General features: G+C 31.2%; 1 protein-coding gene across 14 annotated transcripts in view; it reads right to left on the reverse strand.

The window, feature by feature from the left end:
- The window catches only part of LOC145249475 (target of Myb1 membrane trafficking protein-like), a 202,341-nt gene that overhangs the window by 41,145 nt on the left and 147,817 nt on the right, over positions 1-13,379 (reverse strand). For all 14 annotated transcript variants that reach the window (XR_013863536.1, XR_013863535.1, XM_080111068.1 and 11 more), the window contains 2 exons: positions 5,519-5,710; positions 3,284-3,362 (listed from right to left, as the gene is read on the reverse strand). Coding sequence is in view for 12 of the 14 variants with exons in the window: in XM_080111068.1 (XP_079967194.1) it covers positions 3,284-3,362; positions 5,519-5,710 (271 nt within the window). In the remaining 2 variants the exon portion in view is untranslated. The remainder of the gene's footprint in view (positions 1-3,283; positions 3,363-5,518; positions 5,711-13,379) is intronic.

Consider the following 13,379-nt stretch of genomic DNA (forward strand, 5'->3'; position numbering starts at 1 on the left):
TCGATCTGGTTTGTTGCAACCTGCCTAAACTGTCTAAATAGAAACAGTCCACAACTGTCATGAACTCAAGACGATCCACAAACTATCTGTAAATTAACTCTAAATATATTGACATCTGTTGTTTGATCTTTTGTCCCAATCACTGCCACACCTTGATTAGCAATCCTATTTCAGTTTTCTTTTGTGTGTCTTAGTGAACAGCTTTCTTTTCATTGTCTTTCTACTTTTCTATAACCTTTTGTTCTGACAATGAACATTTTTCCTCTTTTTATTATAATTTTTAATCATTTCTTTTTAATCACTTCCTAACACTTTGGGGAGGGGGATGTCCATAGCATCAGTATCACAGATACTCTTAACTCACTATCCTCCATTACACTTGTGAGGTCTTTATAGATGTATTCCAAGTCTTTTCTTAGATGCTTGACATTCGCTCCCCTGAGCCACATCTGTTTTAGCATCCTCAAAAGAACATCACTGATGATTTCATCTTTCAACCTCCAACAAATCTTGTTCTCCCTCTCTCTTTGATCAAACCTAAGATCTGGAAAATATGTCTGTAGAGTTGTTCTTTTGTGAGGCGCTGCCATCTCCAGATGTTGAGCAATTCTTGACATTCTGTTGTACACACTATCGATCATCCGATTCATAAGAAACAAATAATTAGGAACCTGCTATTAAGCATTTCATGTTGATGCTGTACACTTCCACCACTGAGCCACAAACTTATTTTAACATTCACAACAAAAACAAAAAAAGAAAAACCCCAAAACATTGCTGACAATTTCATCTTTACTTCTTCAACAGTGTCCAGCAAATCTAGTTCCCTCTCTGATCAAGACTAAGATCTGAGGAAAGTATCCATAGAGTAACTCTCTTGTGTGGTTGACAGTTGCCAAATTGTCAATGGCAAGGCTTGATAGCCTAAGTGTGCCAAGCTCAAATCCAGTTGTTCCACAGTAAAAACCTTCATCAAACTTATACATGACCTTGTGTCTAACCCCCTGCAGAGGAGGTAAATACTAAATCATTGAGGTGATGTCTCCAGGAGATGTTAAGAGCAGTATGTAGCAATCTGGTGTACACACATCAATTTTCTTTCCAATCTTTCGGCAAAAGACCAGGTGCTACTGTTGTCTATATATTTTATGGTTCACACTTTTACAAAATCCATGCAATAATATATACACTCTGATGATCATAGTTTTTGTAATCAAACAACAACTTGTTAAATCAACAAAGTTTTTATTTATATTGCAGTTATAATGTGACAAGTGAGACACTTGGAGTCAGTATGGGGTGGTGTATAGCGGTGATGGCAGAATTGTGTTGGCTGTTCTTTCTCTTCTGCCTGATCGTCTTTATTTTGACTTATATTTACATCACCCCACATTCCTTGATCGGAATCTGATTGTTCGCTTACTTTAACCTTCGATTTAAAATAATTTTAACAATTCCAATCCAGTTAAAATATTTTCCCTCATTGTTTCATGATCTCGATGTTTGATTGGAATGTAGGGTTGACATCATCGCCAGCAATCCAATTTACATCTGGTTTTGCTCGGATCCAATATTTTTCCATCACTTGTACAACACTACTTCCAGATACAAAACTGATGTGACATTGGCATCAAAAAAGTCCCACACTGTCTGCCAGGCTCCAGCCTCTGTTCCATAACTGCAATATTGCAACCGTGCTTATTTTACAAGTACTCCAATGGAATGTGCTCCAGTGTACTTACTGCACTTGTGCCCACTCAACGTAAATACCTCTGACAAACAGTAAAATTCCACCCTTAAACTGTAAAGGTCCCTAGATGCCAGAAGGCTTTCAACCATAACAGCTTCTTTCTTTGAACCGCTTGTCTTTGAAATTCCCTTCCTGCTCACCATTTGCTTTGACTATACTAATTTGCAAAAATTTAAATGTGATGTGAACAAGCTACCATAATTTTCAAAGGAAATTTCTGGATATTCATATAAAGTCGTTAATATAAACTCACACATTATAACTATACTTGTGCATATTATTGTATGAATGACAATACAATTGTCAGAAAGAAAGTTAACATATATATTTAACTAGCCTCGGTGCCCGGGTGTTTGGAGGTGTGTTGAGCAAAAACAAAAGTGGTATAGGCAGGCAGGCTCGAACTCGTGAAGGAGGAAAAGTATGTTAAAACAAAGAAAAAAAAAAAAAGTGAAGTCTTTGCTGTTGCGACACATGCTTGTAGAAAAGTGCCCAATTGAGGGTGAAGGAATTAATGTTTTTAACCAATTTTTCGATATTTGTTGTCCAAAGGGTCAAGCTTCAAAACGATACCGATCTCGTGAAAATTCATCGCCTCTGTCGAAATTTTTAGGCAAATATACATATATACATTTAAACAGACAGGTGAGATTTATATGATAGATGTTTAGTTTAGTTTTGGAGGGCACAAATATACCAAATCACGAGACCGTAGCATTATCTAGGTCTGAAACCAATTATTTCCAAGGGGGATAATATCCAAATGAAACTTGTTGATATTTTCAACTACAACACAAAAATGCTGATCTTAATAAATAAATTATTCAAAAGTGATATCGTTAAAAAAATGTGATTGTTGTCCAGAATTTCCTCTTTATTAAAAACAAAAATAAAAATGTATATCAGATGTACATACTCATGATGAAATGAAAATATCATGTTCCAAAAATCACATAAATTGATCAAATAGTTTTATTTTGATAAAGAAAAATATTTTTAATCAATTAATTCATAGACATTACAACATAAAACTAGCAAGTTTGAATTATTAAGTTATCTTCCTTTGTTATATTTAGATTGTTTGTAAAATGGTGAGCAAGATGTATGCTTTTCAATTAGTCATAAATTTTATTTTCTTATTTAAAAATAAGACTACTTGATCAATTTATGTAATTTTTTAGAATATATTTTCATTTTCTTACTCTACGTACATCACAGATTTTTTATTTATTTATTTTTTTTAATAAAAGGTGAATTCTTGACAACAACCAAAAAATTTAATAATGAAATGAGGTTTGTTGTAAAAACGAACAAAATGTACATTGAAGATTGTGGAAATCAAATCAATTGCTTTAAAAAAAAAAAAAGGAAACAAAAAGATTTCCCTAAAATTTAATTGCAAGTTTATCTTTAAAAAACAAAAAGCGAAAAAAATAACAAAAGGTAAAATGGAAAGAAAACAAAAAAAGAAAAGACAAAAGAAAAAGAAAAGACAAAAAAGAAACAAAATGTGTAGTTTCTAATATTTCTTACTTGTAACTTCTTCATTTGCTACTTGGTCAAGCAGGTCAACAAGTCGCTGTTGCATTTGACGACATGTTCGATTTAATTCCTGTAATTAAAAAAAAAAGACAAAAAAAACATTTGTATTATGTAAATATGAATGAAATAATAATACTTTTATAAATTTATAAAGTCAGCTCTGAAAATTATAAAAAGAAAGTCACTGACTTCTTTCTCATTTTCTTTATAATGAGAAAAAAAAAATTAACTGATTACTTAACAAAAACACAACAAAAAATTGATTTTGGTAACATTTTGTTCTGTACAAAAACTTCCTTTCCATTTATGCAAAAACATCATAAGAACTATTATAATAGAAATTGTATCGTAATCTTTAGGAAGACATATTGTCATAATGTTATTGAACTTGCTTGCTGCGTTAGTAAACAGAGAAAGAAGAAACAGTTTGTGTTTAAAAATCAAGCTGAAAGGCCATTAAAAAGAACAAAATGAATTAGCAATCACAAACTGTTTGAATTGAAGCAAACTAAATTAGTGCCTCAAAATAAGAACACTTTTTATTCACTAACTTGAAAATGAAACATCGCAAATTTGTATTTTGTCACCTGGCTACTGTTATTATGATCTATAAAAAGACGTAGTCTATTGTAGAGGCCACTCAGCAACAACCTAGTTATGTCTGATGTTGAATAAAACTAAACCTTTCATTTTTATTGTTTGAAGTTTTCAAAGTAGAATTTTTATCTTGATTGGCAAATTCACAAAGTTATGATCGATGTAACCCCTAACCTTTTTTGGATGCATCTTTTCAAACTTGTCAACTTTCTAGTCAAACTAAGAAATTTGGACGGAAATTCAAACTGAACTTTTTCATTTAATCCACAGTGGAGATAGATCCATTTACCATGAATGGTTATGTTATCAAATTTGACTACCAACTTCCAAGTTTGAATGAAACACCTGAAGAAAGTCAGATGTTATATACCTCTTCTCCTTGTGACATGCCCAAGTTTGGTGGCTTTTGGGTTCCGGTTGGTCACTTAGTACCTGCTTGCAAAAAAATTGTTGCTCTGATAAATGATCAGATGTTGAAGGGTTCAGGTCAGTCAAATTGTTATTCTCTTGATGTCGTCAAAAATTAAGAGCGCAATCGTTTGGTGTTGGTAATCAAAGTTGTAAGTTACAAAGAAACCTGTTTTAATACCCTTTGTTCTTAAAGGGTTTTTAGACTGGCATGATTCTCAAGTTAAAGTGTCTTTTAATGACATGGATTCGCTAGGCAAGCAGAAGGAGTCTTCAATGCTTATTATGCTTCACCTAATATTAAGAATCAAAGATCAAATGGGTCTGACTGCCTCTGTTTTAGTAGAATTTAGTTAACAATTATCAAATCATTACATCATCTTAAGTTTTTGGTAATATTTTAATTTTTCTATCTGTGGGGATTCCCCTTTCTAACTTTAATATGGTCAACAGATTTTCTCACTCTTACTGTTACCCCGACTAAGTCTCTCTTTTCATACTTTTTTTTTTTTATACATCGACTCCCACACCACCCTGGCTCATAGTCACATAATACACTCACTTTAAAAAAAAAGAAGAAAAAAATCTTTACTTTTCCCAAAGACTACGATATGTCAGTCATTACTGTCTATTCATCTTAGATGAAGACCTGAGATATGAAGCCGGCTGATTTGTTTGGCATCCAAACTTTATGTCCACATGATGAGAAAAACAATTCTTCTCTTTCACACCAGATTTTCTAATTTAATTGCAAGTTTCTTTTTTCTTTTTCAGAAAAAAAAAAGAAAAGAAAACAGGTTTCACACCAACTATTTTCAATCCGACGATAGTGTCACAGTTCATCGTCTGTAATATTGTGACTATGACAACCAAGATAAGAATAATAATCCGAAAGAATCCAAATTATCAATCCTCATCTAAAATATTCCAAAACCTTAATTCCTGGCATATGAATTGGCATATCAATTTTAAAAGTTAAAATAGAAAAGAGTTTTTCAAACTTTTTTTTTTCCAGATTTTTTTTGGGGAATTTGATTGGATTTGATTTAAAAAAAAGAACGTTCGGAATATCTACTATAATGTACATGAAATTAATACTTTCTTTTTTGCTCAATTTCAGCAAGCATTTGTCGGCTTGCTACAATTAGTAATAGTAGTCCTCCCACCCCCACCCCGGACTTCTAAATTGAAGAGGGTATTTTGATCAAAAGACTCGCTTACCTGCAAGAGCTCGAGGTCGGAGGAATCTACGTTGTAGGGACTTAGTTCAGTAAGCATTTCACCCATGACACGTACATTGCCCTGTACCAAATCGAGCTCACTTTTCAACTTGCCCAATTGTTCATTGGTGGGTACTATTGAACCGCCAACCATCGTTACAGGTGGTTGCATCTGAGGTTGGTTAGGGTTAGGCTGAAATGGAAGAACAAAACTGTTAGCATAACTGATTCAAACAGTTATTGCAACAGAATTCAAGAGATCTAAAACATTTATTCAGTGATTTAAAAAATAAAAAATAAAAAAATAAATGGAAAAACAAAATCAATTTTCATTTTTAGTAAAAGACAAAAGCACATAAAATTCTACAATATTTTAACCTGTATTATTTGGTTTATTCGGACTACTGTTCTTATGTTGAATTTTATTCACACATTCCAGGTGATGTAACCGCCAACCCTCTTTAGATGCGTCGTGTCAAACTAGAGAATCTGCACAGAATTTAAAACTGAACCCTTTCTTTAATCCACATAGACTCATTTTTTTTAGGGGGGGGGGGGGTGAAATAAAGGTTAAATCCTTAATATGGGAGATACTAAGAATATAATTAAGAATAAAAAATTATGATTACTACCCAGTCATGGCTGACAGAACAAGAACAATCTACCCTCCACCCCTCCATGGATTAAATAAATGGTTCAGTTTGGAAATCTGTACAGATACTAAACTTTGACAAAATGTACCTGAAGCAGGTCAGAGATTAAATTGGCCAAAACGTTGTCAGAATAATATCCAAGATGAAAACAATAGTCCAAATAATACAAATTATCGATCCTCATCTGAAATTTCAAAAAAAAAAAAAAAAAAAAAATTCAAGAGACATCTGTAATTACAAAAGAATGAAAGTTGAGATAATCTTGTTCTTATAATTTTTCATTTTAAGCATTTTGTCTCGTATTTCTTTAAAGTATAAATTCTAAATTTTTTGCCTGTTAAAAACGGGCAAAAGTTATAACCTGTTGATTTAGAGTGTTTCATGCAAAATTGATGGTTGAATATGGTTAAACTTGTGCTCATTTTTGCATTAAATACTACTTTCTATCAATTACTAACTGCGCATCGAACAGATACTTAGTTCGTTGCACCTTATAGCAAAATAGCAGCCGGATTGGTCCAGTAGTTTCCGAGAAAAATAGACAGACAGACAAAGACAAATATAATCTAGAAGACTCAGCAGATACTCAAATAAGTCATCTTTCAGTTCAATATTCAAAGTATCAACAACACATCATGATCAACAAAGAAATGTTCATAAATATGTTTCTAAAGTTAAAAATTTTTTAGATTCACTTACAATTGCTGGGTGTATTTGTGTAGTCAGATAAGCTGGCAGTAAGTCGTACATGGCAGCTGGGATGTTAATGCGGTTCATTTTACTGTCTTTAAAAAGACAACGGCTTTATGATGTTATTTATAAAAACAAATCCTAATTAAGAATTGAAAACTTCTTGCAAAACAAGTTTTAACAACCGAGTGTGAATGTGTGTGGAAGGGCTGCAAACAGAATATCAATAGAATTTCAAGCTGAACTTGAGAAACAAAACATGTACACGGTTGTCTCAGTCAAACAGTCAGAATAAAAAGTGGACTTTTCAGTTACTTTCAGCAACCTTGTAATTCTCACTCCCCCTTTATTTTGTCATTTAGTCCTCATATTCAAAGAGTGAGGTTTCTGATAAAGGGGGAAAAACTGTTGTTTTTTGGGTCAGCTGTCGGTTTTACGTGATTTTCAATCCTCATAATATTCATTATTATTCAACTGTCAACCTTTCCATCTTGTTAATCCTTATCCTTGAGTGTTTTTGAGTCTTGATAAGTTGTGACACATTAGTTAAAATAAAAAGTCAACTGATCCTTTTCATAATGTATCATTTTTTGAAAAATTTTCCTTTAATTTCAACGCTAAAATTATTAACCCTTTATGACCTGAATTATGATATAGGTGATTAAAAAATATTAATTTTAGTTAGTTTAAAGAGTAATGATACTATGATCGTCTTCAAACTGGAAAAATTATGAAGTTAAATAGTTAAACTACCACTGAGAATTTTTGCATTTCATAAACTTACCTTGATTATTATCCATAGTGTTTGAAACAAGTGTGTTTATGACAACAAACAAAATCCTTGACTCTCTGAGACAGATGGCAGCATACTGAATGTAAGCAATGGTCAGTTGCAATCTGGAGGTATCTGGCATCTACCCATATACTGAACTAATACGTACAAGACAGGTTTGAATCAATTCCCATTTTATTTATGCCATTATATTCATTTATTTACAACTGAATGAATTAGTTCAACCAAGTCATAAGGGTTAATAAAAAAAAAATTCTTTAAATAGTGAGCAAATGAGATTCATTCAAGAATCATCCTCGGGGTATTATAAAGTAATTATGGAAATAATTTTTTTCCTTTCATTAATAATTTTCACTAATATTAAAGCTTTTTTTTTTTTTTTTTTTTTTTACAAGGGTGTCACCACTTATTGAAGCTTGAAAGCCACGTGCGGATAAGGATTAATGTGTGTCAGGTGATTGGGGAGACCACACTGCAGTGATGTAAATTTGTGAGAATTTGATTAAGAGGATGGCTCAACAAGAACTTGTTTATATTAGATTTGAAAGCAACTATGTAGTAGTTAGCTGTGAAGCAGCCCTGCAGTATTGTTCTAGAGGCGGGCAGTTCTATGAAAACACTTTGCTCATAGAATTTTTGCTTAGTTTTAGGCACAGATACAGAGATGGGGAAATTGTTGGCAGTGGTTATAGCTAGATGATTGTTGTGAATGTCTTATTGGGGAAGGGGGCATAGATTGAAGCTGAGTCGAGCAGCTGTCATGAAAATAACGATAAAACAGAAAGAGTTGGTTCAGAGGAGTGAAGGACATCATCCACTAGATTTCGAAGCCGGTTTTGTACAAGATATAGAAAAATACTTATAAATAGAAATGTGCATAACAGTAACATGAAAACATGTAATAGGTAAACAAAACTAAAAAATAATAGTTCATTTTACAAAGCAATATGCAAATTAGTTAACTTTCAGCCATCAATCATATATTAAAAAGCTGCTTTTTTTCTATCATGAATAGAAAGATGGCCTTTTAATCTCATTGTCAGTACAACAAATGGCTCAACTTCATAAATGTACAGATGTGTATATACATATATATATATATATATATATATATATATATATATATTTAAATATAAAACTTTATACAAACTACACATGAATATACATTTGAAGACACATTTCAGGTCAAGCTGAGAACCAGCTGAACCATACCAGGCTAATTTTCCTTATGTGAATGCAGAAATAAAAATGGAAGGGCTGAGGTTACATGCAGTTTGGATGTTAAGAGAACTTTTTTAAATAAACCATTAATATTTGGCTGTTTTTATGTCATTATTACTTTTAAATTCTACTCTTATTCCCCAGTTATACAGCAAAAATTTTGATTGGTCCGATTACTTTGAGAAAAAGCAGAATGTATTCTTGTCTGGTTTACTTAAATTTATACAAATGTACACAAAATATAACTGCAAGAATCTCAACTTACATTTTTGAGGCATTCAATTAAATCATTAAAATTGCAACATATTATGCAAATTACTAATTGTATTTAAAATAAAGTTACTAATTATTGAGTAGTTTTTGGCCAATTAGATTGCAAAAATACTCAAGAATTATTTTTTTTTTACAATTGTAATCGAAGCAAAAAACAAAATGACAACTGAAAAGAAAAATATCAGGAAATTATTCCAAGAATAATTATTTCAGGACAAAAAAACCCCCCAAAAAACAGGATCTTTTTTTCTAAAAATAAACAAAAATAAATAAATAAAACTGCAAAAAGTCAAAAATAAATAAATATAAATAAAAAGACTGACTAAAATATATTTGCAAAAAATTTGAAAAATACAAGAAAATCATTATCTTATGAAAGCCTATTGAAATTCACAGTATTTTACTCATTTATTCAAATCGGACTTTCAATGAAATAAAAACCTTTTTAAAAAAAAAAACAAAAAACAAACATTCTTTATTTTTTTTTTTAATACACAATCCATTTTGTTTCGTTAGAAAATCTGCATGAAATTTCGAATGGAACCCTTTGTTTAATCCATCGAGGTAGCATGTTCTTATTTGTGAAAACTATTCTAGCATGAATTTTGGGGGTCCTAAACCTATTTTTGTTTTGGATGTATAATCTTACTATTTATCACTATTCATTACTACATATATATTAAGTCATTTTAACAAAAGGACACAGTGAATAAACTTACAAAATTTCAGCCTTCTCAAGACTTAAAGGCATTTTTTTTTTTTTCTCTGGTCCCAATTAAAATTAGAATGGGGCTGGATTTTCCCTACTCACAATAAAAAAAAAAAAAAAAAAAAACCCAATCGCATGTTTTACTTTGCCTTTGTTTATCCAAAGTGATTTATGCTTCACCTAAAAGCCGTTATAAAAGTATACTTGAATGAATAAAATTACAAAATATATTATTTTTACAAACGTTTTTCAATAAAAAAACTTATCTATTTCTAAGATTCATTTTTGTGCACATATGTATATATTTCCACACATACAATGGATATACTAAGTTTGAATCCAGTTCATTCCACAGAAATGCTTTCATCAAAATCCACACATAACCATACCATGTATCCAACCTCCTCTAAAAGAAGTAAATAAAATAGCATGTTTTATCTAATGATGTGATCGCCAATTCACTATAGCTTTGTTTTTGTTTTTTCAATATATTTGCATTTTATATACTTTTTTTCCTTTTGTTCATACCTTTATGAAATTGTCTTCTTTTTTTTTTTATTACTATACACTATAGATAAAAACCATAAAATACCATATTTAATTTAAAGCAAATTACCAAGTGGGGAGATGATATTTGAAAGTGATTTCTAAAACAAGTTTTCGGTTTTCCAATGATTAATAAAAATTACTTTTCAATAAACACTAACATTTCCGTTCTGCTCTAATTTCCTGTGAGGTTTTAAAAAAGCAGGCATTTTTCTTTGTTTGCATACAAAATTGAAAAGCTCACTGATTTTGGACAAAGCTAACTTGACCTAATTTTCATTTGAGCGTTTTATTGGCTTAAGAAAACAGTTTACTATATTTTTCAAATAATAAAAACACTTTACTTTTGTTTAAACAAATTGTCTTCAAATTGAAATGAATCGTAAGTTGATCGACTTTAAAGTAAAAAAAAATTGTCTCGGTATATAAAAAAAAACAGTTTATAAACGTTGAAATAAAGTTTTCATTGAAAACAAGATGTTAACATTTTTTGTGTATATTCTTTTAATTTAAGATAGCTGTGGATTAAAATAAAAAATAAAAAAGACAAGCGCATGGTTCGCATTAGCTCAAAAGAACATTTGTTCAATTATACGCATTTTAAACTGCCTTACTTTTATAATGAACATTGTTTCAAGTGTTAAATGATAAATCAAATGCAAAGCAAAAACAGTGAATAATTTAAGTATTTTTTTATTATTACATTTTCATCCCAAACAAGGCACAATGCCACTTTGATATAGTGGGCTACTATCGAAACATAAGTTGCAGGGATACTATGTAGGGAGTTGAGCAGCAAGATGTCTGTACACATTACGCTTGAACTTCTGCATGTCAGTACATTTGGGGAAGCAGGAACCCAGAAGGGAATTCCAAAGTCTAGCAGTTCTGGGAAAGAAACTATTAGAGTAGAAGGTTTTCTTACATCTAGGGATCTCTACTGTGTAGTGGTAGGACTTAAAAAAAAAGAAAAAAAAAAAAAAAAAAAGAAAAAAGAATCGATTGTAATCAAAGGTAACCCAAAGGCTCCCTTTTTAATTGGCTACTACACTGTCATGTATAGGAGGGTGCCATTCTTTTCCCTAGATTGTACTACTTACTCTTGATTCTCAATTACTGAGTGTTTAGGGAATCAAATTTGATACTTTTTTTTTTTGTATCTTCAGTATGATTTATTAGGATTTAGTTCCGATTATCCTGACCTATTAGCGAACACCCTAACCATTGATTATAGAGAAGTGAATCAGAGTCTGAACAGTCCTGGTTGATGAAGAAGATGACTTGTTATAAAAGATTATTGATGATGCTCCATATTATGTGCTCTAACTACAGGGTGGTCAAAAAGTCAGGCCCGATTTTGGAAGAAGGAAAAAAAATACGGAGTCAAAATCTATTAGTTTCATGAGTAAAACACACAGTAATATGCCTCGTTTGAGGTGTCCAAAAACGGATTCATTCTTGAATAGTAACAGTGTTCTTAATACAGTAAAATCAGTCAATCTCTTGATTTTTGTCACTGATAGTTTTTCTTCCTATAAAAATTCATATTATTGCCACATGCATTTAAAAACAATGTCATTTGATTTAATTTATTCCAGAAAATACTCGAACTGGATTAGAATTATCACATGGACGCCAGCTTTAAAAAAATGTATTTATTAATACAGAATTACTTCTTTTTGTTTGAAAGAATTAAAAAAAAAAAAACTCATCGTTTAAAAAATAAATCAAAATAAATTACAGGTAAAAAAAATAAAAATATTCAGCAATGCCAGGGTTGGGAAAGTTGAAAATATGTAAATAATCCTTTGAAATGTAATTCACTTTGGCCATGAATTAAATAACTTATGCTTTTGCATTTAAAAATATCATGATTCAATGTTTAAGCGAGATAGTCTAGTGTCAGGACAATAACATAGAAAGAGATGTCTGATGGAGGAATGGCCACCTGCATCCACACGTGGGAGGGGGGGGGAAACATTCAAACTATCTCCGTTTCTTGTAATATTTGTCAGTACTAAGACTTATACTTGAATGTTTAGGATACACAATCAAAAGTTGACCCTGGGCATCAGCAGACCCCTGCCAGTCATTGTGTCAAGGTCAATGGCTTGAATTTTTAAAAGTATATAGATTGTAGCATTTGTTATAAAAATCTTTTTATTAGTTCCTTGCATGTCGGTATCTTTAAGTTTAGGTTAATTTTATCAAATCTGGTAAATCTATTCTTCCCTTTGTAGACAGCAATTATGAAGAAAAAAATGAAGTCAGAGAGAAGAGGTTTCTTTTCTTCTTTTTATTTTGTAACATGTTTACACGCAACCAGAGTCAACTTTCATGATTGTTCAAGTGAATAATACAACTCGATGGACACGGCAAAGATGTTGCACTTATTCTGCCAGACATCTTAGCGATCCTTATATTATCAAAACACCTCACTTAAGGTGACAGGTAATTTGAAATTTAAGTTGACAACTTCAATACATTCTGTTAAGTCTTCCATAATTAAAAAAAAAAAATGTACTGAATAGCATTAAACATGTTGAAATTATACTGAGAGGAGACACGTGTAGCTATAAAACTAAAAACTACATATATATATATATATATATATATATATATATATATATATATATATATATAAACACACACACATACATACATACATACATACATACATACATACATCATTTTTAACCGTTTTTCTTTATAAAGAAAAAAACTCATTATGTTTGTCAGAAAAATTCCTTTATTGATCATTGGAGCAAACAATTGTTTCAGCCCATACTAATAAAGTTCACCGAATGTGTGCTTTAATTTTCCTTAGTATGGGCCAGATATTCACAAAAAATAAAATTAAAAAAATAAAAGGCCACCTCTAGCAGGAAATAGTTTTGTTGTAATCCATTTCTTCAGTTAGTATTAGAAGGCTCATTTTTTATTAGCTATTAGCAGGGCCTGTTAACTGGCGTTGCCC

This window comes from Euprymna scolopes, chromosome 28, assembly GCF_053919585.1.
Source record: "Euprymna scolopes isolate OS-2025 chromosome 28, ASM5391958v1, whole genome shotgun sequence".
Classification (NCBI taxonomy): Eukaryota; Metazoa; Mollusca; class Cephalopoda; order Sepiida; family Sepiolidae; genus Euprymna; species Euprymna scolopes.